The 27653-nt window shown below is 38.6% G+C and overlaps 2 protein-coding genes across 5 annotated transcripts; both read left to right on the forward strand.

Moving 5' to 3' along the window:
- Positions 1-17: 17 nt before the first annotated feature.
- LOC107216478 (dynein axonemal heavy chain 3) lies at positions 18-14348 on the forward strand. Of its 4 annotated transcripts, XM_046731626.1 has the most exons (13): positions 18-179; positions 247-740; positions 807-1036; positions 1109-1378; positions 1459-1821; positions 1906-2116; positions 2236-2463; positions 2557-6381; positions 6464-6769; positions 6872-11911; positions 12037-12194; positions 12275-13043; positions 13120-14348. In XM_046731626.1, the coding sequence occupies exons 2-13, from the start codon at positions 285-287 to the stop codon at positions 13414-13416; spliced, it is 12153 nt and encodes a 4050-aa protein (XP_046587582.1). In that variant the 5' UTR covers positions 18-179; positions 247-284; the 3' UTR covers positions 13417-14348. The 4 variants fall into 4 exon arrangements, with proteins under 4 accessions (XP_046587582.1, XP_015509159.2, XP_046587583.1 ...); XM_015653673.2 differs by having other exon boundaries at positions 18-740; XM_046731627.1 differs by lacking the exons at positions 18-179; positions 247-740; positions 807-1036; positions 1109-1378 and having other exon boundaries at positions 1644-1793; positions 1877-2116; positions 13120-14345.
- Positions 14349-14572: 224 nt separating this feature from the next.
- On the forward strand, positions 14573-21199 carry LOC107216516 (forkhead box protein K1). The gene is made up of 5 exons (XM_015653728.2): positions 14573-15345; positions 16264-17028; positions 17680-17933; positions 18394-18496; positions 18653-21199. Exons 1-5 carry the CDS (start codon positions 14987-14989, stop codon positions 18831-18833), a joined length of 1662 nt encoding a protein of 553 aa, XP_015509214.1. The 5' UTR covers positions 14573-14986; the 3' UTR covers positions 18834-21199.
- Positions 21200-27653: the final 6454 nt, after the last annotated feature.

The following is a 27653-nucleotide window of genomic DNA, read 5'->3' on the forward strand; positions in this document are numbered from 1 at the left end:
ACAATTTGGTTATGATACAGTACTGACAGTGTCGCCAGTTCACCATAACAACTTTAGTGGGTATTGACGTAGTTCTTGTATTTCTCCACTTATATCAAGAAAAGAATAATTGGCACCTAAAAAATGTAGGATCAAAATTATCAGATTATAACATCACAAGTACTTGTGCTAATATAAGAGTAAGTAGTATCTTTCTATACTGTTAGTAAAATCTGTTACGTTATGTAATTAGAAATGATTTTATAGGGTAACGAACACCTAGAAAATGCCCTTTGGTCAATGCCATGCAATATTTGAAGAATATGACAGAGGCGAATTCTGTTAATTGTGCATGTACCGGGGATGGTTCTGTAGAACCTTACAAGAATTGGTACGAATATGTCAAGCCTATGGAGAGTATCGGTACTTTCTTTACTCCGACAAGTTGCAAATTTCGCATCAAAACTGTCACTTCCAAGCAGTTGGGGTGTCCGTGGCATCCCTTTGGACCTGATAGAAAGCTTAAATATCCACCAGCAGACTGTGTTAAAGCTCATTACGAAGAGGTGGCAAATATTAATTTGAAGAAATCCAAACGCTTGAAGATCACACCGGACAATATAATAAGCTTGAAGGATTTAGCTGATGGTACTTGGGAGAGACAGAAGGCTGAGAAATTTGAGGCTCAAATTTTGGCAAGAAAAAAAAACATTCGGCAGAAACGACAAGAACGCATGGCTACAAGAATCCCTGAGTCTGTGGTAAGTTCCTTAACAGCCCAGCAAAGACGTGATAGTAAACTACTCAAGTATTCTTAACGAATTCAGATTCTGGCCCAAAAACAAGCAGAATGTCCTAGAGATATTGAAGATCAGCTAGACGAGTTGCATTCACGAGTCAATGAAGAACAAAGTGCGTTTGTTCGCCCCGAAGATTTTTGCAGGATTCATTATCTGAGGCACCATAGTATCAAAGATTCAGACCTGGAACCGTACGACTATACGAATATTGAACAAGCTCGAGCTCGCATAACAGGCAGGCTGCGCCTACGCCGAGAGTATGTGAACAATTCATATTATATATTATCATATAAGATTCTTTGGAATATCATTGAGTATTCCTCTTTTAGTTTCAATGAGCGATTGGCTTCCCTTGAGCCTGAGATCATTGCGGATTATAAAGAAAGTTTGAGAGTGGCAATTGTTGCTTATGCTCTGTTAGATCCTGATGAAAGGAAACGCTTGCTCATAATGACTCTGCCTGCAGAATACCCTATTATCAATGTGAGGGCTCCAGTGCCTTGGCATTCTTTCAAAATCATTGCTGAACATTTTATGGAATATAATTTCTTCATAGGAAATGAAATCCTACAGGACATTCGTGATTTGTGGTATACCAAGTAAGTGTTCAACTGGTCATGGACTCATTGATCTCTGGGTCTATAATGACACATTTATGACAGCTAATTGCTTCATCCAGATATCGACATATGTTGATTGTCAGACCTTCCGACTTCGGCGACTTTCCAGTACAAGCGTCTGAAATTAGGTCAAAGATAGATGTTTTGTGCGAAGCTGCTAATCAAAAGATAATGGATGGATGGATGTCAGAAGTTGCCGAAATGTTTTTAGAGAAAAAACACGCTTGGAAAATATATCTATCGATGAAACCGGGTGCGTCGACGATTGGCATTGAAAATTACTTTCGATGTGTAAATACCTTGCTATCGAAAAGCTTGCGTGACTTGATTGTAAAAACGCTCATACATCTGAAAGATTTTATCGTTGAATACAGCGAAGGAAATGATTTCACAGGTGAATATCAGGACATGACATTTATTAGGTATGTTTATTATTCGCACAGACTGATCGTGGCATTTTATTCCTTGTGTGGGTAGTCAAAGAATAAGGCTCACCCTTGTTCTAGGAAACCTTGTATGACGGTGCGTGTTGAGCCTGTATTGGGTACGAATGAATTGAAGTTAACACCCGATTCATCTGAGATATGTCGATCCATCTGCTATTGCTTTGAGCGAATAATCAAAATTGGCGATGCTATACCCAAGATTGAAGGTCTCTTGTTTCCCGAAATACACGTCAAGTCATTCATGTCGCCTGTTCAGCTTCTAGAACCAGCTGTTAGTGTGTTTATTCATATTTGTAAATTACTAACTAGCATCAATAATTCCATTTATATTAGCCTGAATTTAAGTTCTCATTACAATAAGCATAAAAATAAGTTACATGGAATTTTCAGATACAAGAAACAATCGACGAAGCTTTAAATACCTTCAAAGCAAATATAAACGGGCCACACAAATATTTAAAAATGTACGACAATTTTCTATACATTCTTGATGGTCAGGCCGAGCATGACTTGGAAAACTACTTTGCTCTTGATCCATTGCCAGCATTGCGCGAATTTGGTCACAGAATTGAGGGCTATGACACTTTAATACGCCAAGTATTTCTTTTTAGGAATAAAGTAAATTATAAAATCACTTAATATTACATGTTCAATAATATTATGCAAGTCAAGTATCTATCTTAAAGTTTACAATCAAAATTTCATTTGCAGATACCATTGAACATCGTAGAATTGGATTGTACAGAACTTAATGAAACACTTAGATCTGTGTTGCGCAGTCTTCGGACGAAAATATGTAATCATTTTTATGCAGAGTTACGTGCCAATAATCAAGAACTGTGTACTGTTTTTGAAGAAATAGCTGACAAGGTTTCAGAAATGCCTGAAACTACTCAAGAAGTTATAGATTTATTTAATTACCTATCAGAGAGTCGGGACTGTACGATGTTTAATCTCCGAAGTAAATCAGCCCATTCTGTTGAGTTAATATTATTCCTTATCGACTATCAGCCACCTACAAATGACGAAATTATTTTGAATACAAGAACTCTCACGTGGCCCAAGGAAATGGAAGCAGTAATGGAATTAGCTAACACCAGATTGAATCTCAGAAAGGAGTTTGTCGAAGGTGTCCTTCGTATACGAAGAGATAATTTTGAGACACGAATTCACAATGTCCAGAATGCGATAGATCAGTTTAAAAAAAAGGACCCACCTGTGCTGACGATGGATGAGATGGAATCAGGAACCGAAGAAATCGAGGAGATTTCAAAACAGATGGCCGAGATTAGGAAAGAAGCGGAGGAGATTAACAGAGAAGAGGCCTTGCTCGACATGGAGCTTAGTCCATACATGATACTTCCAACGATGAGCTCTACTGTAGATGTTTTTGATAGATTATGGCACACCATTACAAATTTCCACAAAAATTATGAAAAATGGTACTATGGACCATTTAAAGATCTTGATGCTGAAGAGGTTCGAGAAGAAACAGAAAACTCTTGGCGAACTCTCTACAAGTTATCCAGACTTTTAACTGACACACCAGGGGCAAGACGAATCGCCGAGATGGTCAGAGGAAAGGTGGAAAAATTTAAGCAATTTATTCCATTACTACAAACAATTTGTAATCCTGGCTTACAACAACGACACTGGGAGCAAATTAGCCAAGCTGTTGAAATAAAAATTATTCCAAATGCATCAAGCAGTCTAGGAGAAATGGTAGACTTTGGATTACCTGTTTACATCAATCGTTTAGAGGAAATATCTATGTCTGCTACAAAAGAGTACGGACTTGAAAAAAATTTACGAAAGATGCAGGATGAGTGGTCTGAAGTGTACTTTGACCTAACTCCGTATCGCGAAACTGGTGTTCATATATTGTCTGCCGTTGATGATATCCAAATGCTTTTAGACGACCATATCCTGAAAGCTCAAACAATGAGAGGTTCTCCATACGTCAAGGCCTTTGAACATGCGATGCAAGCTTGGGAAGAAAAGTTAATGTCGATGCAGGATATTATCGACCAATGGTTGTATTATCAGGCAACGTGGATGTACCTCGAACCCATATTTAGCAGCGAGGATATAATGAGGCAAATGCCAACCGAGGCAAAGAATTTCCGAGTTGTTGATAAAATATGGCGGCAAATAATGACATATGTTGCAAGTAATAGGAAAGTTACTGTAGCAACATCGATGCCTGATATGTTAAAGCAGTTCAAGTCAGGGAACACATTGTTGGATGAAATTCAGAAGCGTTTAAACGATTACTTAGAAAAGAAGAGATTATTCTTCCCTAGATTCTTCTTCCTATCCAATGACGAGTTGCTTGAAATTTTGTCAGAAACGAAAGACCCTCAAAGGGTTCAGCCACATTTGAAGAAATGCTTTGAAGGAATTTCTAAATTACGCTTTACAAAAGAGCAAGAGATCATTGGAATGCTTTCTGACGAGGATGAGTATGTCCCAATGAGCACAAAAATCTTTCCTGCCGATGCTAAGGGCTTAGTGGAAAAGTGGCTTTCTCAAGTAGAGAAACTGATGAAAGTATCTCTGCGAGATGTTTCGCAGGATAGTATAGCTGCTTATTTCAATACCGTAAGAGAAGTTTGGATCTTATCTTGGCCTGGACAAATCGTACTATGCGGCAGCCAGGTTCACTGGACGAGTGAAGTCTGTGAATCTTTTGAGGCAAATTCCGTTCCTGCATATCTTGCCCAATGCAGTTCTCAAATTGATAAGACTGTAGCCTTGGTTCGTGGAAAATTAGAACCTGGTGCAAGAATTACCCTAAATGCTTTGATTGTCATTGATGTTCATGCCAGAGATGTTGTCAAATTGCTGGTAGAAAAAAAGGTCACCTCTGTGACAGATTTCAATTGGATATCTCAGCTGCGCTACTACTGGATCGATGATAGCATAACTGTTTCAATGATCACAACGGAAGTAGCCTATGCATATGAATATCTAGGAAATTCACCACGCCTAGTAATAACCCCTCTGACAGATAGATGTTATCGCACTTTGATGGGCGCTCTCAAGTTGTATCTTGGGGGAGCGCCCGAAGGGCCTGCTGGTACTGGTAAGACTGAGACATCAAAAGACCTCGCAAAAGCAGTAGCTAAACAATGCGTCGTGTTTAATTGCTCAGACGGCCTTGACTACAAAGCAATGGGAAAATTCTTTAAAGGCCTTGCTCAGTCTGGTGCGTGGTCTTGCTTCGATGAATTCAATCGAATTGAACTTGAGGTACTCTCTGTCATTGCGCAGCAAATTCTGACAATTCAAATGGCAGTTGGTTTGCATCTTGAGAAGTTTATTTTCGAGGGGACTGAAATAAAACTGGATCCGACGTGTAACATTTTCATTACCATGAATCCTGGCTATGCAGGTCGTCAAGAGCTTCCTGATAACTTGAAAGTTCTTTTCCGTACTGTAGCTATGATGGTACCCGACTATGGTATGATTGGGGAAATCACTTTGTATTCGTATGGATTTATTGACGCTAGAAGTCTTGCCGAGAAGATAGTTCATACTTACAAGTTATGTTCAGAACAGTTAAGCTCACAGTGTCATTATGACTATGGAATGCGAGCTGTAAAAACGGTGCTACTAGCTGCTGGAAATCTGAAACTCAAGTATACATCGCAAAACGAATCCATATTAGTATTAAGAGCTATTGTAGATGTGAATCTTCCAAAATTTCTCGCGCAGGATGTGCCTCTGTTCAATGGTATCTACAGCGATTTGTTTCCTGGAATTGATTTACCTCAGCCAGATCGTGTTGAGCTAATTGACTTGCTGAAGGTCAATTGCCAAAAAAGAAATTTACAAGCAACAGATTGGTTTATTGAAAAAGTTATTCAAATCTATGAAATGATTCTTGTAAGACACGGCCTGATGATAGTCGGTGAACCTATGGGTGGAAAAACACAGGCTTATCAGTCACTAGCTGATTCATTAGGTGATTTATCCACAATGCGACGAGCGACAATGAGAGAGTTTAGGACTGTATATAGAATTATCAACCCCAAGGCAATTACAATGGGCCAATTGTATGGCAGTTTTGATCCTATATCACACGAGTGGAGCGACGGTGTTCTTGCTAACACGTTTCGAGAATATGCTCAGTCGTTGAGTATTGAAAGGAAATGGATTTTATTTGACGGTCCGGTAGATGCTGTCTGGATTGAAAATATGAACACTGTACTGGATGACAACAAAAAGCTTTGTTTAATGTCTGGAGAAATTATCCAAATGTCTAACAGGATGAATTTGATATTTGAACCAGCTGACCTGGAACAGGCCTCACCAGCAACAGTCAGCAGATGTGGAATGATATACATGGAACCTTCCCAGCTTGGTTGGCATCCGTTTTTTGAATCTTACAAAAAACACCTCAAGGAAAAACTACTGACAGAACAATTCGGCTTACTAGTTGAACTCGTTGAATGGTTGACTCAGTCAATCTTTGATTTCGTGAGATTGAACTGTAAGACATTCATTGAAACATCAGAACTGCATATGTTCCATGTAAGTGTTGCATTGTTTTACCATCAATAGTATTAGAAGGGAGTTGTCATTAAATGTGTATAGGAAATTGTACGGATTTCAGTCATTTACAAGAATGTTAACCACGATGCTTGAAGGAGAGGGGCAAGTTAGCACAGTGTGGCTGCAATGCACGCTTTTATTCAGCATGATATGGGGTATGTGTCCCACGCTTGTCAACGACAGTCGTAAACTCTTCGATATATTTTTGCGTAAATTACTGGACGGTGGTATCGAAGAAAATCCAAAACCCAAGGCTTTCAAGTTGACAAAACAGCAACTTTTTCCGGATAAAGGAACAGTTTTTGACTGGGTCTATGATAAGAAAAATAATGGCACTTGGATTTCGTGGGCGGATACAACGACGCAGGTAACACAAATTTATCCCAGTTCAATTGGTGATCAAATATTAATGCTAAAAAACGATTTGTACATGTATTTGCTAATAATAATATTTGCTTGTAATCAACAGGTACAAATGGCACCAAATGCAAAGGTTGGCGAACTAATTATTCAAACAAACGAAATGTGTATGCAGCGTTTTTTCTTATCATGCCTACTTCCACGAGAAATACCACTTTTATTTGTCGGTCCAACGGGAACAGGAAAATCTGCAATAGTGTTAAACTATTTGGTATCTCTGGCTAAAGAAAAATTCACTCAAAATGCAATAAACTTTAGCGCAAGAACAAGCGCATTTCAAACTCAAGAAATAGTTATGTCCAAATTAGATAGACGCAGAAAAGGAGTGTATGGCCCAACTATGGGCAAACAGTGTGTCTTATTTGTAGACGATCTGAGTATGCCACAGAAGGAAGTGTATGGTGCACAACCGCCTATAGAATTATTACGGCAATGGATTGATCATGGATATTGGTTTGACCCAAAAGACACTACCATACTTTACTTAGTTGATATTTTGATGATAGCTGCTATGATTCCACCAGGAGGTGGATCTAATGTAGTTACTTCACGTCTGACTCGCCATATGCATATTATTGGTATTGATTCATTTGATGATTCTACAATGACAAAGATATTTACGTCAATTTTGGACTGGCATCTCGCCAAGGGGTTTGATTCGAATGTTGCCAGACTTGGCAAAATGGTTGTCGCTGCTACAATTGATCTTTTTCATGATGCGATAGAGAACTTTCTACCAACCCCAGCCAAGAGTCATTACACTTTTAGTTTGCGAGACTTTAGTCGAGTGATTAGAGGGATTGTGCTTGTACCATCGTCACGAATGAAAGATCCAGATAAGATGGTGAGACTATGGATCCACGAAGCCTACCGAGTCTTCTATGATCGGCTCATCGATGACAATGACCGTGAAACGTTATTCAAATTAGTTAAAAATGCATGCTACCAGCAATTGCGTCAGTCAGTCGATAAGGTTCTCGGTCATTTCTTGGAAGAAGATGAAAAAATCATCTCAAACTCACACATTCGCAAGTTATTCTTTGGAAATTATATGGAGCCTGATGTAGAATCAAAGATTTACGACGAAGTAGTAAACGAAGAGGATTTGCAAGAGAAAATGGAATATTATTTGACTGAGTACAATATCATGGCTAAAACTCCAATGTCTCTAGTACTCTTCAGATATGCTATTGAACATATATCAAGAATTTCTCGCATATTGCTTCAAGATAACGGACACGCGCTTTTGGTTGGCATTGGTGGCTCTGGTCGGAGTTCATGTGCCAGACTAGCAACATCTATGTGTGAATATTTACTTTATCAAGTTGAAATGACCAGAACTTATGGTCAATCTGATTGGAGGGATGATTTGAAAGCTCTTCTATTGAGCGCAGGAGGTGATGGGAAAATTACGGTCTTTCTCTTTGGTGATAACCAGATTAAAGATGAATCTTTCGTAGAAGATATAAATATGATACTTAACACGGGCGATGTGCCAAATTTGTACGCATCTGATGAAAAAGCTGAGATACTTGAAAAAATGATGAACACAACACGCGAAGGGACTGGCAAAAAAATGGAAACCACACCAATGGCGTTATACAATTTCTTTATCGAAAGAGTTAAAAATAATTTACATGTCGTTCTGACCATGTCACCAATTGGAGATGCGTTTAGAAACAGGTTGAGAATGTTTCCTTCGCTCATCAATTGCTGTACCATAGACTGGTACACGGCTTGGCCTGAAGATGCTCTTGAAAAAGTAGCTAAAATGTTCCTCAAGGATCTTGATATTACATCTGAGCTTCGTGCAAAGTCTGTGCTTATTTGTAAACAGTTTCACACTAGTGTGCAAACTGCTAGCGAGGATTATTTTGTTACTCAGCGTAGGAAAAATTATGTTACTCCTACCAGTTTTCTCGAGCTTATCAAGTCCATTCACAAATTGTATGGGCAAAAAATAGAACAAATTACATTGCAGCAAAACAGGTACGAAGTTGGCTTGGACAAGCTAGATTTCGCCGCTGCGCAAGTCGGAGTAATGCAGGAAGAACTGCATGCTCTGCAACCAAAACTCTTAGCGCAATCACAGCTCAGTGATAAGTTGATGATCAGAGTTGAACAAGATACTGTTACAGTAGAAGCTAAGAAAGAAGTAGTTGCAGCTGACGAAGCTTTGGCCAATGAAGCTGCAGCAGCTGCACAAGCGATAAAAGATGACTGTGAAAGTGATTTGGCAGAGGCAACTCCAGCACTGGAGGCAGCATTATCTGCCCTCAATACACTAAAACCTTCTGATATTGTTATTGTAAAATCTATGAAAAATCCACCAGCTGGAGTGAGGCTTGTCATGGAAGCGGTATGTGTACTTAAGGGTGTTAAACCAGTACCGGTGCAAGATCCAACCACTGGAGGTATAGTAGATGATTACTGGGCAGCATCTATAAAAATGCTTGGTGACATGAAATTTCTTGAAAGTTTGAAAACATTCAATAAGGACAATATACCGACAGCTAATATAAAAAAGATACGAGAAAAATACATGAACGACAGAGCTTTTGTGCCGGAGGTGATTAAGAAATCGTCTACTGCTTGTGAAGGATTATGCAAGTGGGTGCGAGCGATGGAAGTGTATGACAGGGTAATTAAGGTGGTAGCACCGAAGAAAGCTATGTTAGCTGAAGCTGAAGGAGAGTTGTTGGCGCAGTTGGAAACTTTAAATGCTAAGAGAGCACTGCTGCAGGAAGTGACTGACAAATTGCAATCCCTGAATGATGAATTTGCTGAATGCATGCGGGAAAAGAAGAAACTAGAGGACCTCATTGATCATTGCATGCAAAAATTAGACAGAGCTGAAAAACTACTAGGTGGACTTGGCGGGGAAAAAACAAGATGGAGCGAAACAGCTGCTGCTCTCGGTGAGAGTCTTGGAAGTGTAATTGGCGATGTGATACTAGGTTCTGGCATAATTGCCTACCTCGGTGCTTTTACTATTGAGTATCGTAACAGTTTAATTAAACAATGGCATGAATCTTGTTCTAAATTACGAATTCCATGCGATTCGGATTTCGGTCTAGTTAAAATCCTTGGTGAACCGGTCGAGATTAGGGCTTGGATGATCCATGGCTTGCCAGCAGACACTTTCTCTGTAGAGAATGCTATTATTGTAAAAAATGCAAATCGGTGGCCGCTCATGATTGATCCTCAGGGACAAGCTAACAAGTGGGTGAAAAATATGGAAAAACAGAATAAATTGAATATTATCAAGTTAACAGACCCAAATTACGTTAGAATTATGGAATTGGCCATTCAGTACGGCAATCCAGTATTACTAGAAAATATACTTGAAGAGATCGATGCCATTCTAGAGCCAGTGCTAGTAAAAAATATCTACAAACAACAGGGAGTAACGTATATGAAATTTGGAGAGAACGTTATCGAGTATCATACAGATTTTCGATTCTACATAACCACACGGCTTCGTAATCCTCATTATTTGCCAGAAGTAGCAGTTAAAGTGAGCCTTCTTAATTTTATGATAACACCGCAAGGACTTCAGGATCAGCTGCTCGGTATTGTAGTTGCTAAGGATCTACCTGTGCTGGAGGAAAAAAAGAATCAATTGATCATTGAAGGTGCTAATAATAAGCGGATTCTAAAAGAAATTGAAGACAAAATCTTGGAAGTTCTCTCCACATCTGAAGGCAATATCCTGGAAGATGAAACGGCTGTAAAAATACTATCATCTTCAAAAGTTCTCTCCGCTGAGATTCAAGCAAAGCAGGCTGCGGCAATGAAAACAACACTAGAGATTGATGATGCTCGTAATAAGTACAAACCTGTTTCATTCCATGGAGCTGTTTTATTTTTCTGTATATCAGAATTGGCTAATATTGATCCAATGTACCAGTATTCTTTGGCGTGGTTCATCCATTTATATACTATGGCGATTCTCAACAGTGAGAAGTCTGTTGAACTAAATACACGAATGAAGAATTTAAATACATACTTTACAGCTAGTATATACAGAAATGTTTGTCGATCTTTATTTGAAAAAGATAAGTTAATATTTTCTTTTGTTTTGTGCATCGGCCTTATGCGCGCCGATAATAAAGTGGAGGAGGATCTTTGGGTCTTTCTGTTAACTGGTGGTGTAACGCTACAAAACGCTTATAAGAATCCAGCTCCATCCTGGCTCTCAGAAAAATCCTGGTCCGAAGTAGTGAGATCATCACGATTGACCGGGCTTGGAGAATTCCAATCTTCGGTTGAAAATCGTACGTCAGATTGGAAGGCATTCTACGACCTTGCAGACCCTCAGGATCACCCTCTCCCTTCACCCTTTACGAATGAAGTACACACCCTGAATAAACTTGTCATATTGAGATGCATAAGACCGGATAAAATCGTATCTGCTGTTCAGACATTTATTACTCATCACATGGGTCAATCATTTATCGAACCGCCACCGTTTGATCTACAAGATTCGTACAATGACTCCAGTAATATTTCGCCTTTGGTTTTTATTTTGTCTCCTGGATCTGACCCAATGGCTGGCCTGATCAAGTTCGCCGAAGACAGAGGAATCCAAAAGAAAAATCTTATGACAATTTCTTTGGGTCAAGGTCAGGGACCAATTGCAGCTGGAATGATAAACAAAGGTATAAAAAATGGGGAATGGGTTGTTTTGCAAAACTGTCACCTGGCTGAGAGTTGGATGAAAGAATTGGACAGAATCTGTGACGAAGTCATAATACCTGAAAACACGCATTCCAAATTTCGAATATGGCTAACGAGTTACCCTTCCAAAGCATTCCCTGTTTCCATACTACAAAACGGTGTCAAAATGACGAATGAAGCACCCAAAGGCTTGAAACAAAATTTACTCAGAAGCTATCTTAACGACCCAATTTCAGACATGAAATTTTTTAATAATTGCTACAAAATAAGTGAATGGCGGACCTTGCTATTTTCGTTATGTTTCTTCCATGCTGTAGTCCAAGAAAGACGAAAATTTGGACCCCTTGGATGGAATATTCCATATGAATTCAATGAGTCAGACTTGCGGATCAGTGTTTTACAGTTGCAGGTAAACCTTTTTTTTTTTGAAAATTTAGCTTAAATCTCTGTCTGAAATTAATTACAATCAACGTTAATGTACATGCTTAAAAATTGAGTTATTTATTTTTAATTAATGATTCCTTCATTCCAAAGATGTTTTTGAACGAATATCAAGAAGTTCCATTTGAAGCGCTGCTCTATCTCACTGGAGAATGTAATTATGGCGGTCGTGTTACTGATGACAAGGATCGTCGATTAATGAGCTCTCTTCTCCAGAATTACTACTGCGAAGCAGCCCTAAAAGACCCTGAGTAATTTTAGATTCTCTTCCATAATAATTGTCTACATGGCTATGATATTGCAAAATTATCTTGAATTATTACTTTTATAGGTACTCCTTTTCTGCAAGTGGAATGTATCACCTACCACCAAATACAGACATGGCTGGATGCTTACAGTATATTCGCAGCCTACCAATAAATCAGCTGCCTGAAGTATATGGACTACATGCTAATGCCGACATTACTAAGGATAATAAGGAAACTTCGCAACTATTAGCAGGAGTGCTGCTTACACAGACGCAAATAAGTGGTGGAACTGGTGACGGAGATACCGGCGAGATGGTTATTAATCTTGCAGAAACGATTCTTTCCTCGATGCCACCGCAGTTTGATGTAGAATATGTAGCGCGGAAGTATCCTGTGCTATATTCTAATAGTATGAATACAGTTCTGCGGCAAGAATTGATTAGATTCAACCGACTCACCGAAGTGATTAAAAGCACTTTAAAGAATGTGCAAAAAGCAATTAGAGGGCAGGTAGTGATGTCAGAATCGTTGGAAGAGGTTTACATTAACATGAACATCGGCAAAGTGCCAGCCTGCTGGGACAAAAAGTCTTATCCCTCACTGAAACCACTTGGGAGTTATATTACTGATCTGCTCGCGCGTTTGGAATTTTTGCAAAAATGGATCGAAAACGATGCTCCTGTCGTATTCTGGCTGTCTGGATTCTTCTTTACTCAATCTTTCCTAACTGGTGTACTACAGAATTTTGCTCGGAAACATAAAATACCAATCGATCATCTTGATTTCGAATTCAAAGTTACGCAGTTTGAGAGAAGTACTGATGAACCACCATCCTATGGAGTTTACACACAGGTATATATAGGAATCGTGGATATATATTTTTATTACATGTTGTTACCAAGGCGTTGGTGCGCTTACTCTATTGCAGGGATTATTCCTGGAAGGTGCACGTTGGGATAGAAAGCTAATGGCACTGAACGAATCTCTGGCTAAGATAATGTTTGACGTTGTGCCAATAATATGGCTAATGCCAGGCAAAAAGATTGAGTTCAAGGAACTCCCGGTTTACCATTGCCCTGTCTATAAGACGAGCGCAAGACGAGGAGTTCTGGCCACTACAGGGCATTCGTCCAACTTTGTCATGTATATTTTATTAACATCAAACCACCCGGAAACCCATTGGATTAATCGTGGAGTCGCGTGCCTTTGTCAACTGGACGACTAGGTAGCGATAAGTTTAAAAATAGTATTACTTCTTTGGGCTATTTTTGGACGTCTGCCTTATTTGCCATTGAAGAGAGAGTCACAAAATGACCGCAAATGGTCAGCTTTAATACAGCAAGTAAGTTCTATAATCCGAATTTCGATAAGCACACTATCCAACGAAATGCAAAATATAATGTAACCTTATCTTTTCTGAAGTAATCAGAATTACATGTAATTTAAGAAATATTTACATAGTACAATCTTTACCGCAGTCTTATATCATTTTGAATGTAACAATATGATATAATCTTCAACTTTTATTCATCTCTTATTATACAAATATCGATACATGAGACTTATATACTGCAATTGCGTCAGACATTTTTTCAAAAATTTAATCTTGAATCATAACACAACGCAGTTGATCCGGTAGAAAATTTATCTATTGAAGATAAATAAATAAAAATTTGCGAAAAAATTAAAAATCGTATATATCCAATGAGTAAACTTAAGTCACAGGTAAAATTTAGTGTAAGCCGTAGTATAAGAATAAACTTTAGAACACCGGTAAGTTGAGGAGTGGGATGACAAACGGGTAAATCTCATGATTTGTTAGAACTTGTTGAAGGTTGTACCTCCCGTGCAACAATTAATATAATCAGACGTTGATTGAAGGATATACCCATCAATAAATGAGAACTGCGAAGGACATTGCAGGATTCGGGTGTTCAAATTACGCGCTTAGTCCACTGCTAGAGATAGTGCAGCGACTGTATAATTTGCAGACAGGTCGACCAGCAGTAATGTACATACAACAGATAATTTTGTTCCAATATATTTTGATCGATCAGCTAGTACGATTATAGGTGACTTCGTTCCTTATGACACGATTATGAAATTTGATAACCGAACCGGCGCGCCAAAAATATATCCTACACATTCCGCAGTGCCAGTCATACGAGCGTATGTTTGCGATAATATCGAGAGCTGATAGGTATGGGAGAGTAAGTATAGATCGGTTGAAATTCATAAAATGAATTTGGGAGAATGTAAAATATTGATAAGTTGAAATAAACGTAAAGTAAAACGAATTTGATGCGATACTGAATGTTGACGGAGCGTGAGGTCGGCCATATTGAAATAATTTAAAAAAATGGCCTCGAGACAAGTTCCGCTTCCTTTTGTCCCTTCGTCGGCTGGAGCAGAAGACAGAAATGCACCTGTGTCGCGTACTCGTTTGGATAATGGGTATTATTGACTTTTCGGTATTACGGAACGGTCGCGTAGCATGAATATCGCGATAATATACACGAACTTATGGGGCCGATAGGGTAAACATATTGTCGTAATGCAGGTTTGACTTTGACGAAGGGCGTATGTACCAGGGGTTTTGAACTAGCCGCTAGTGAGGACGTATTAACGGGCTGCGTCACGTGGTGGCCACCCACGTTTCGGATTGTGGGTAAACAAGGAGGAGAGAAATATTTGTGCGTGTCGAACTGGTCGCGGTGAGGCAGCCAGCAGTATCGTGTTGGTAAGGGCCGGCCATATTACGGAGATTCGCGAAGAGTGTTTAGTGATTGAGTGATATGTCCACGTATTCGCAAACGCAGGAGAGTGACGCCTGGGCCCTTTTGGCATTGAAATCGGCACCCGCGAGCCCCTCAAAAGTGCAATGGAACACAGAGGCGAAGGGAATGCCGATCGCGAGGCTCGAGGGCCGCGAATTCGAGTACATGGTTCGCCAGAAGCGCATAACCATCGGTCGCAACAGCAGCAAAGGCGATGTAGACGTAAACATGGGTCACTCAAGTTTCATATCTCGAAAGCATTTGGAAATATTCTACGATCACCCGTACTTCTTCATGATGTGCAACGGGAAGAACGGGGTCTTCGTTGACGGTGTTTTTCAGCGCAAAGGGGCGCCCGCATTTCAGCTGCCAAAATCGTAAGCTATTATTTCCCCCCTCCTTCCCCCCTCCGGCACCGATCGCTCCCCCTTAATCTATATCGCACACCTCCCCCCGCGCTCCTCCGATAATACCCACCGAAATATGAACTCAATGTAAACAAATAATTCCTAGTAGCCGCTGACCCCGTAGACGGGGGGCTTAAATCGTTACTACAAAAATCACCACAGAGGGTGGCATACTTTCCGAAATAGATTATATATTCCACGTGAAACTATCCGGCTCACTCTCAACTACAATTAGCACTTTTGTTTACTCTCTCGTTCTATTTATAGCTATTTGCTGCTCGGGGCAATTCGCCTGCATGCTTTTAAATCATACAAACTTAAACCATCACGTATGTACCATACGAACACGTTTTTACGGTATGTCTTATCGTGTGATGTAACTGCGGCTTGTCTCTGTAACCTAGAATGCAACGCGACTCTCACGCCTCCAATTTTTCATCCCGATTATCGGAGCGACGCTCGTGTAAATACTCCCTTATGTTTTAACACTGTTTTTCGTCGATCTTATCATACGCATTTCATTCACCGAATGTTTTCAACAATTTCAAAGCAAACTCATTATGTCACGTGTTTTTTTTTTTTTTCCTCATGAGAAATCAATGATATAATACCTGCAGTAGCAAGGTAATCTGTGGGATGACTTATGGGATTTGTATAGCAACCATTCTTAACAATATGAGGTGAAGTCGAGAAAGCGAGAACTACGCGTTTCACGCTTTTTCTTTTGAATATCAACACAAGTCATGATTGGTTTACTGATAATTTAACCATTCCAATAACACGAAAATAACAAGCCAGTGTTTGCTCTTTGAATAAGGAAATGATGAAAAACAATAATATTGACACATGCAAATGCAACACGTACTGATATCCATTTCGTTATTTTAGGTGTACATTTAGATTTCCAAGCACCAACATACGGCTTGTGTTTCAATCATTGATCGACGAACAAGAGCAGAGCAATGTCCGAGTTCCGTCACCGCCAAAGCAAAGAGCGCCGTTGCCGCCTCTTCGCATCAATATTCCAGACACAGGATACAGTAGTCCGTTTCCTTCGCCCACAGGCACGATTAGTGCGGCTAATTCTTGTCCAGCAAGCCCAAGGGCGGGTCAAGGCAGGAGAAACATTTCAGCAGACCTTCAAATGGTCGCCGCATACGCAGCTGTCGTTGCCAGTGGTCCTCAGAATTCCAGCATTGAAGTCGGGCAAAGTTCAAGTCGACAGATAAGTCCTGAGCCTGGAGCGGAACCTCGATATAGAAGTGGCGGAGGTGGGGGAGCTAATGGAACACCTGCGCACTACAGTCCTCCGAAAGATGACTCGAAGCCACCTTATTCTTACGCTCAACTCATAGTACAGGCGATTGCTTCTGCTCCGGACAAGCAACTGACACTTTCGGGGATTTATTCTTATATTACTAAAAATTATCCTTACTACAGGACAGCCGATAAAGGCTGGCAGAATTCTATAAGGCATAATCTTTCACTCAATCGCTACTTCATCAAAGTCCCGAGGAGCCAAGAGGAACCTGGTAAAGGATCTTTTTGGAGGATAGATCCTCAGTCAGAAGCTAAACTTATCGAACAAGCATTTAGGAGGAGAAGACAAAGAGGGGTCCCCTGCTTCAGGGCGCCCTTCGGCTTATCGTCAAGGTATTCTTTTCATTCATATTCTTCTTACTTATCCATGCATATTTTAACCTACGCACTTTTTATTCTGGATTGAATTTCGTACAGAGATCAGAAAATTGTGTGTTATATGCTCACTGCTGGAGTTGGGTTTCCTGGGGCCACAGGAGCTCAATGTATCTATCGTTCAATGATCAGAGTGATAGATAGAACTTTTTACAATTCGTATTGATGTTTTTAAAAATATTTTGTCAATTATTTTGTCAGAAAATTAAACCATCATTACTGTATAAGCAATTTTTATAAATGAAGATTATTTAATCGAAATGAATGATACGTATAGACTTTTCACGTAACTGCAGACCTGTTTTGTTTTTTCATTGCGTTATAATCTTAAAGAGTCGGCATTTGACCTTTGAGACGAATTTTACTTCAATGCTGGCAAAGTGATTTTATTTTTCCATATCACAATCAAAACATAAAACGATACAGTATGGCATTGAAATTTCTTGGCTAGCTAATAATATCCGCGTAGTACGTTGGAATAGAGGTTCAGTTTCCCTAATTGAATGAAAACGGCAGCGGCAAGTGTTCTAATGCTTAAGAAGTTGACTTTCTTTTCTCTCCGCGTTTACATGTAAACAAAGATAACAGTTGGAATTAATAAATTCACAGGAGTGCCCCAGCTTCACCATCACATGTGGGTATCAGTGGGCTTATGACACCGGAGTGCCTGAGTCGGGAGGGATCACCAGGGCCAGAGTCTTATCCAGATAGTTCTGTATCATCGCCGGCAGGTCAGCTTACGAGCCAGTCAGCCCCTGGCTCGCCTGGGCATCCCTATGCTCCACCTCCCAATCACAAGGGGCGTCTGATGCAGCAGATCACCGTTGTTACAAATGGAGTAAACAGCGACGGAGCCAGAGAGGGTAAATAAGTGCTCAAGTTTCATTAAAAATCATAATTCCTCTAGATATTTGTGATAAATATATCACGCTGCGAATGGTGAGAACAATTATGAGTTTAGGAGTTAGAAAATTTTGGTAGTGGATTTTTCCTGAAATCTTGCTTATATCTCAGCAGCATCCAGATATATTCTCCTTCATTAGTTGGGTGAAAGTCTGAAATGGATAGCATTTGATTTTTCGTTTGATGTTAGGTGTGACTGCCTTATAAAAATGGAAACCAAACTATCTCATGTACAATTCTGCAATGTTTGGGTTCCGTTTGCTCTTCTTAATCGTCAACATATTTTTTTCATCATTCTTCAAGAACCAGAAATATTAGACAAGAAACTGATATAATTGAGCCTTTCTGTTGCAAACTAAGTTTTGAACGTTCACGTCCGAATCTAGGTGGATACTGTGTTAAATGAACATTCTCTCACAGATAAATATTTGGTGCCTGGAAATGTTGGAGAAGAACACTCTTTATCGCCTGCTGGACAATATAGTCCAGCTCCTGTTATTGTACAAACTTCCTACAACTACAGGTATGTATTAGTATAGGACGTTCAGCTCTCAAAAGAGGATTTATCCTGCATAGAAATCTGCCTAGATAATGAATTGTGCTTTTTCCCGTCAAGGAATGAATATGTATAATACGGATGACGATGAATCACGTAAAGTTTTATTGGTTATCATTTTAGTGGGAGCTTTATTGGACCTGATACGGGCGTTGGGGTTGGAAAGCGAGCGCACGATGAACCTGACAGCTCGCCAGGTTCTCCAGCCCCTTTAGCCATTGTTGAGAGTCCAGAGCCCCCTGATCACCAGCAGCAGCAGCAGCAGCCTAAACGTCAGCGTCTTCATGACGCAGATGATCACTGAAATATAACTCCACTGATATCTTTCTCCGTAGGACTTTGTTACGTTACATTAATATTTTAATCAGCGCTCCATCCATTTCTGCCCATTTTCCAAGAAAGATTTGTATAGTCAGGCATATTGAAGTTTTCCAACGTAGAGGCATTTAAAAGTTTTCATCTTTGTTTTTGATTTTTTTTTTTTTTTTCTTCGTATTTGGTGGGTAAGATTTTTTCAAAAACAAATCTACTGCCTACACCAACATGCCGGCGAAATGTCACTGAAACACAGTATATTTTTCGTACACCTCTATCACTCAAGTTATACATAACATTATGCACAGCCCATAGTGTATTTGTTACGATTCATGAATTTCTTATTCAAATTATATTCTCTAACGATGTTTAAAAATATGAGAACAAATTGCACATAGGTACATACATACAACTCGTAATTATTTTCACGCAGATCACAATCGACACAACTCTGTTTCCGTTTATGTGAGTATAGTTTATTTGTATACCGTTTTTTTTCAAAAATTGTTTTTTCAATTTGCTACTTAGTAGTATGCATATACATGTTGACAAATCATGTACTTCAATATTTCGCGGGGTAACCTCGAGCGTTGCTATATTTTAAATGAATTTTTCCTCGTTCTTGTTTCTTCTGTGTAATGAACAGTGAGGTTCAAAAAAGTATAGTAGTTATAGTAGTACTATCGATAGTTATTATGGGTACATTTATCCACGTATTTTTTCCCTTTGAATCTAATTTTGCTGTGAAAGAAAATCTGATCTACGTGGACGCAGATATGTAGTCGGTTCATTTTGCTGAATTTGATAAACAAAATCCCCATGGTCGTTTTCTGAGTCGAATACACGTAGGACAATGCATAATAACCGCGATACACAGTTTTACTTTGGAAATGGTTCCAGATTGTTGGTTGCAAAGCTGTCATTTAAAACTTTTATTCACCACAATAACCAAGTTGTTATTTTAAATCAACTGATATATGGTTGTTTTACACGTCCTCATCCCCCTTGCAAATGCGCTTGTATTCGCTATAGAAGTCTTAGAATCATTACGATTATAATAGTACAATAGTCGTAGCAAAATCATGTAAAAATATGGAGAGATAAAACAATAATATTGTCAAGTGATGTAGTCACTGGTCATAGAAATATTTTCTTTTTTTTTCCTAGCAAAGCTTTAAATTTTTCCCTAGCCAAACAAAATCTCACTCTGTTGTCGTGGTTACCCTACGAATTTAATATAACAGATGCTGTCATTGCTTCTACATTTATGATGGGAAAGTCACATTTTATCATTTATCATTTTCCGTTACCGTCGGTAACTCATGTAAATTCCAAACATTTGTTTGAAGAAACTTTCATTCGCATGCTTGGAACCTAGATGATTGCAAAAAGAAAAAAAGCTATCTAACCCGACTGATCTTCCCTTATATAAATATTTTACTAGGCGTTTCGGAGCGCCTTCGTTACGAAAACTTCGGTAGACTTCAGATGCTGCTGTATAGTGTAATTATTTTACTAAAGTAAAGTTTTTAGTAAAGTACTGTATTCCGCGATCACATACTCTTATTCTTTCGATTATAAGCCGAGGTTTTTTCTTATCGAGTCATCGGTAATTTTTGTCTTCTAATTTCCTTAATAATTACAAGATTGAAGCAGAATTAACCAAACGGGTCCAGAAATTTAGTTGCCCAGAGAGTCGCTATTTTCAGGTGAAATAATATTTCTTTTTGAGCGTTAATGTATTGTTCATTAAAATCTCCGAGTGATGAAAGACCGTCTGTTTTTCTCACTGGTACCTTGTGAATTCGCAAAGAGTGGAATATTCGTGCAGGGTGACCATCAGTACTCAACAATTTATCACTGTTGCTAGTTATTTTATGTAGAGTATATTGCAGTAGAGGTATTTCTTTTTTTTTTTCGTTTTATATATGTATATATGTATTCATACACACATATTTTTTTCAAGTAATGAATTTCAGCACTACATATAATAAATCTGTATAATAAATTGTTAAAATGTTGAGTAAACGAAGTCGTCAGTTTTCTTGACATTTTTTTTTTCTTCAAATTTTCACAATGATTCTATTTTACCGCCAGCTTGTAGTAGCCCTCTGTGTATGAAATAATTGCTTAACCCATTTGAGATAAGCATAGATATGAATAGATATGACACGTACAAACACATGTACTAACACCGCTGAAAATAATCTGATAAAAATATTTGCAATAACTAATAAATAGTAGTTGCACGAGTATATAGTATCAGAATTAGATAAAAACGATTCTGGCTTTGAAACGAGGAAAAAGAAAAAAAAAAAAAAAAAAGAAAAACCAATTACACAATGGAGATAGAGATAGAGAGTAATGATAAAAGAACAAATATTCTAGTGAAAGGCTTTCATTATTTTTTCTTGCCACTAAGGTTGTTAAATTTGATAAGTTTTGTTTTCACCTTCACAGTGTTTCACGATAAAGAGTATCTCATCCTATTATGTATATTTCGCAATTATAGTAATATTAATCCTGTGACATCACGATACTCTGCTTTTAATTACGAAAATACGGAAAGAGCAATTTTAACATTTTTCTACTACGTGCAGAAACTTGATCAGCGTATTTTACTGAACTATCACTCGGTTGTAATTCATTTATAGGTAAATATATACATATACGCATACATGCGTAATATCAAGTGACACCACTTTCCCAGTATAAATAAGCAGCAATTGACTTGGATAGAGATGTGGAATGGAAAAAAAATAAAATTAGGCAGACCGACATATAAACTCCTGGATTAAACTTCGATGGTTGAAATACGGTTCTACTGTATTTTCAAACTTTCGTTCGTGGTACATTTATAAAACTGGACTTTCGACATTTTCTCCAGATACGTGTACTGAAATTGCCTGTATATTTTCAGAATCTGTTTTGGAGAAATAGTCTACTATGGGAAAAGGAACAAAAAGAAAAAATCATAAACTAATATGGTGAATCGATTAAAATCTGATCTCTCCTTTTCTGACTTTAAATAACCGTCACAGTATTTGACCTCTGCTTGGCGATTTAATGCCCACACTGTTGACCATATGATGAAAAAACAAATTTGTACTTCATTGTTCACAATTCAGTGGACGGATGGCCTAAAAGGTATAATGGGGTTTTTGGATAAGTCTGTAAGGCTGCCAGTTTGGGGGATGAGGTAAAGCGCCCTCCATAAGTAGTCCATCAATCAACTAATCCCGTTTTTATTTTTATTTTTATTTTTTATTTTTTTTTTTTTTTTGATAGTAATGAAAGGGATACGACATTCAAAAGAAATTACAGAAAATTTGAATCTGCTTATGTATTGCCTTGATTGCATGAAATTTCCTTGAAATCATGGAACAGTTGCGTAGTTCTTGTCCCTCTTATCAAAACTTCTACCGACCCCAAGCCTTTTGAATCATGAATGCGTTGAACAACCGTAGTTGCAAATGCATATTCGATAGAAAGAATTACAAAGGTAAAAAAAAAAAGGAAGTTGAACAGAAAACACATAAAATATATTATAAATAATACGTTAGATACATATTATAAATAAATAAGGTACGGTGGATTCCTTTTAAAATCCCATTACAAGTCCCTCAGCTCCTTCCCCATAAATTTCTCAATATTATAATAAATGTTTTATTTAAATTTTGTATACGACGTATAGGTACTAAATATTATAATTACAAATTGTTCAAAGGCAGATTAATCTTTTACGCAAGATACAAGTTTTCCATTTTTTTTTTTTACTGTCAATCTCTTACTTTCTTTCTCTTTTCAGGAGAATACTTTTTCAAGGTACAATGTACCATTCACAGTAGTGACACTCATGAAACTAGAGAAATCGTGGTATTAAAAAAAAAAAAAATTAAGAAAACTGATAAAAGCGGTCCGATAAATTTTGAGGTGAAATATTCTCAACAAAATAATTCATTAAAGGTTGAAAAGCATACACAAACACACACACACACACATCAATATATTTCTTAATCATGTTTCATCCGTGACCTCATGATTTTGTTTTCTATGAAGAACCTGCTGTTTGCTTACAAATGAGAAATATAGATATACCCAATAGTGACCTAGTTGGTCGTAGTAGATACATTATATGATGACTTCAGCTCGTCTTATCATTTAAATCAAAGGTTTTTATTTGATAATAACTATTATTCATAATAAAACTAATGAAATTATTATTGTTATTATTATTATTAATATTATAATTAGTTATAATTAGGTTGAATATAATTAATTAATGAATTGAAAAGGAAATTTGGAGCGATACAAAACAAAACGTAAAAAAAAAAACTGTTAAATGTTATTCAAAAAATAATAACACTATAAGACGAAGAAATTTATTTATTAATTCACACAATCCGTTATTTTGGAGATGCTATATTAGTACTATTATACATTATTATACACGAACAATTGAGTGGTTGGAGAGTTTCGAATTACGGGAAATAGAGAATAGGAGAGAAAGAGAGAAAGAGAGAAAGACAAAGAAAGAACGCTAGAGTGCATGGAAGTTGAAAAATGTTGAGATTTGGAGCGAATAATAATTCAGTCGAAAGTGAGCTGTGAAAACGACGAAGAGAGATGTGAATATCTGAATTTGTTGGCTTTCGATAAGAATGTGGATAAAATATACAATCGATTCCGGACATTTGTTGTATCATCATTTGCATGCACAATAACCCAAATCATCACTATTGAATATCATTCATGCAGGGCATTGATTTGACGGTTTCTTAGATCAGGAATAATAATAATTTTTTTTCCTTCCGCGTGTGTTTGAATCTTTCAAACTGAAATCAACGTACCGACGACCTATATTGACGGAAACCAGTGAATTGGCTCTTAATGAGATAACACGTGTTATAAAGCTTCCTCTTTCTTTACAATTATTACAATATGTACGTTCGCGAATGTCTTCATCGCTTTGATATCAGACCCGAGTCGGCTGCAGCTTCTCGTAATATTCCGAAGCCCGATGAATAAAGTATACTTTCTGTATCCCCGCAGCGTAAGAGAATTGAAAATTAAATAAATCAGCGCGCAGACGGCGGGCATAATTAGCTGAGCGCGAAGCGGCATAAGGTATATGCATATAAGGTATAAGGTACATACTTACCTGGCTGGTATCTGCTTATCAACAATAAGGAGTTGCTTGCGGGATGAGCCTGAAGGAAGCTCTCAGCTCCTTAGCTTTCCGCTTTATGTACATATACGTACGTATACCTATACAGGGACTTGGAACCGATGTGACAACTGAAAGTTTATCGCGCGCTTGATGTAGAACTTGCGAAATGCGCTATCCCAAGCAATTAGGTACGGCGGCTTCCTTTATCATCATGAACCGCTCGCTCAAATACCGTTGTGGGTATAATGCATGTAATCAGGGATTCAGGAATTCAGTTGGCTGTATTAATGTTTCCGAAGTCGAGAAATGGAATCTATTCTAACCGTCACACAGGCCTAATATCCGCAGCTTTTACATTATACCAAAAATATACATCGTCACTGCACTTTCGTTCAATATTTTTATTCGATCTTCGAGAAACTTCCGCCGCTCGGTGGGAAGCTGCACGGCGTTATTATATAAAAAAAAAGTAATCCATTGAAAAAAAGATAGGATAGTTTGCGGTGAGTATATTATCTCAGGTTCGAAGCTGTGTAGTACTTTGTTTCATATCGGCGAGTTCGACTTCCGGTTTTATTGAAATCTACCCGTAGATTATTCTTTTTCAAATAAAGGCTGCGATACTCATCATCTTGTTTCATACCTTAACATTGCACAGTGCGGTATGAGGGAAATATAGTCTGCATGGAATATTTCTTACACGGGAAGCGAATCAACAGATTAACGCAAGAACTTCCGGCAATGAAAATTAATTACACACTTAACACCTGCGGCTGAAAAAGAGTAGGTAGGTACCGCGTTGCAGCCGCGTTACTTATTACATCCGCACCGCAGGCGGATGCGGTGCAGTTTCTTATTTTACCGAAGCAATAACCTCGAGATTAAAAACGGCGTTGATTTATAGAGTATAACGTCTCTAGAAATTGAAGTTATTGGTCAGACGGCCGGTTTCTCGCTGAGAATCGCAAATGCTATTCTCTCAATTATAGGTATAAGCTGCAGTGTTCCGTGAAATTTTCATCCTTCCGCCAATTTTCCGAAGCTGTGCAAAAAAGAAAAACTCGATTACATCACTCGTCGACCTTTTATTCTCCACTTCGGAGTGACCCTGATAAAATTCTCTCCTCGACGTCACTCTGGTATATCTGCTCCATCTCCGGTGTCCTGAACTTTGTGAAAATAAATTTTCGATTATCGAAGCTGAAGCGGTATGGTAATCTCTTGTGTAGTAGCAGCAGCTCAGGAGGCGAAGTGGTTCAGCCAAGCCTCGAGTCAGCCCTCCGCCACCGGCACTTATCCTTTTAAGGATAAGGAGAAGGAGAAGGAGAAGACACCGTCGTTCTGTCGGCCAGCGGCGCCGACAGCAAGTCGAAGCCTCTTAAGCCGCGAAGGCTGTGTCTCTGAAATTTGGGGTGAAGTGATTAAGGCCTTCGGTCGTGTTCCAGGCGATGCACTAATTCGCGGGGAGCGTTCGGGCCCTTCCGCAGATAAGCTTAACGTCCCCGGTCTCGATATTACATATACATATTGAATTTCGTAGCGGAGGAACGGTATACCCGCATTATCTCCGTTTATCAATCTTGCCCGTGTTTCGAGATACAAAATTGATGGAGGTTACTGATCAATTTACCCGAAGCTTAACTTGCTGTACGTACCCGGATAAACGGTCTACGCGAAGGCGGAAAATTTTGGTAGTCTGTGGAAACAAAATCGTTCTCTGTGAAAATCTGATCTCTTTTGAGTACCTAGAGATATTAGATCGAAGAGATTTGCCGAAGAGTTTTCGGGGGAGTATTTACTTCACGTGTTGACAGAGCGATCCTATAACACGTCGAAAACATATCTGAAAGTGTTATTGCAATATCGAATGTGCGAACCTACGTGTGTGCTGATAAAAAAATATTCCGAGTAGTTATATACGTGCGAATTACCTACGCAGAAGAGAGTTTTGCTAACTGCACAACCTAGGTTTGAAAATTCAATTTATCAAATGCTTTTCCTTATATATATATATTATATATATATATATCCCTCTCCCTTTTCAGCACTGCGCGGTAAACTGTTGGAAAGTCAAACACAGAGCTGTAGAACTGACTGACAATGAGTCCGTAGAACAGTTGGCCAGGGCAGCACTTGGGAACTAACTTAAGACGATCACGCAGCACTTTGTCTGTCCTCCGAATTTCCCTTGTGAGTATAATGCGGCCACGCCAACGTGTAGCCGTGAAAATTTTCGAACACACATTTACAACACCCCCTGCTTTCGTTCGACGATAGTATTATTATGTGCAAGAAGGAAGTAAACTTGGTCTTTTTAGGTCGAGCGTAAGTTTGCAATATAAGTCGTAGGTGAAGTCGAAGCCCAAAGTACGTTGTGCGTTTTTTCGCAAGGCGCGAAATTGAGGTTAGGGTTGCGTAATGTTAGATTTTTTTGCGACAGCGCATGCGCACAGTACGGAAAAGTCCACTTTGAACTCATAGGGTTTAAAAGTGGTATTTTCTGTACTCTACGCATACGCATTCGCAGACTCACTCGACCGTCGTGGAAACGGGTACTTTGTGTTTCTCAAAACAGTATATGAAGGGAGATATGGAAGCTAATTCCCAAATTTACACTTTCCACATTACGCATGATCTCATTTTTAGATACCACCGGGTTACACAAGAAAATCATCTGTCAAATTAAGTTTCAAATGTTAATTTCTACCTATCAAAAATAACGAATTCAGATCCTATAATGTTACGAAGGATTTGTTAGCAGTAAGTAATATAAAATACCATTCTCGCCAATTGGTTCTACAAATATTTTCTCACATCACTAACTTCTCCAGAATTTCGCATCGCTTTAGTCTAATATTTAGTCTCATTATTTTTAATTACCTCTTTACTCTAGTAACATTTTGCAATTGAATTCAAACTTTTCGAAAAGAAAATTTCACACATGGCCGATTCTACCGTGGGAATTTTTACCTACCTTAGAATAGGGGGATATCATTAATCTCGAGCCTAATATTGCTTAAGATGCGATTAAACGGTTCTGCCCCACAGCCTAGGAGTCGATAAAAGCTTTCATTTCATCCAGCTCAAAAGTTCCCGGTCCCCCTCATTTGCTCACCGGATTTTGAGTTCATTGACCAATTCATTCGTGATCCCTCTCCCTCTGCGTCTACGCAAATATCTTTGAGGCGCCTCACAGTGGTCCCAAATCCCAAGAAGCTGGCCAAAAGTGGAAAAAAAAATAATTTTTTTAGGGACTTTAATAAATCTAATTCGCTGATTATTTTGTTTTTTTTTATTCATTTGACTTTAGATTCGTAATTAAGGGCCTGAAAAATCTTCATACAGAATGTTTCAAAAAAATTGAAAAAGTACTCGCCGTGTTGGAACCATTTTTTTTTTGCCATATTCGAGCCATAATATTGTTTTTTTTTTTTGAATGTCACCTCGCATTCGTAACCAGCGACCTCGAAAACCCCTATATCCGAATTTTTATAAAAATCAACGAACGGGATTTGGGACCGCTGTGCGCCTGGAATATAAGCTGAAATGTGAACGATTCGCACCATCTCCCGAAAGCACCATATACCGGCTATTCAACTATAATGAAAATTCGAACGCCGGATAACCGTGCGAGTAGAA

This window comes from Neodiprion lecontei, chromosome 2, assembly GCF_021901455.1.
Source record: "Neodiprion lecontei isolate iyNeoLeco1 chromosome 2, iyNeoLeco1.1, whole genome shotgun sequence".
NCBI lineage: Eukaryota > Metazoa > Arthropoda > Insecta > Hymenoptera > Diprionidae > Neodiprion > Neodiprion lecontei.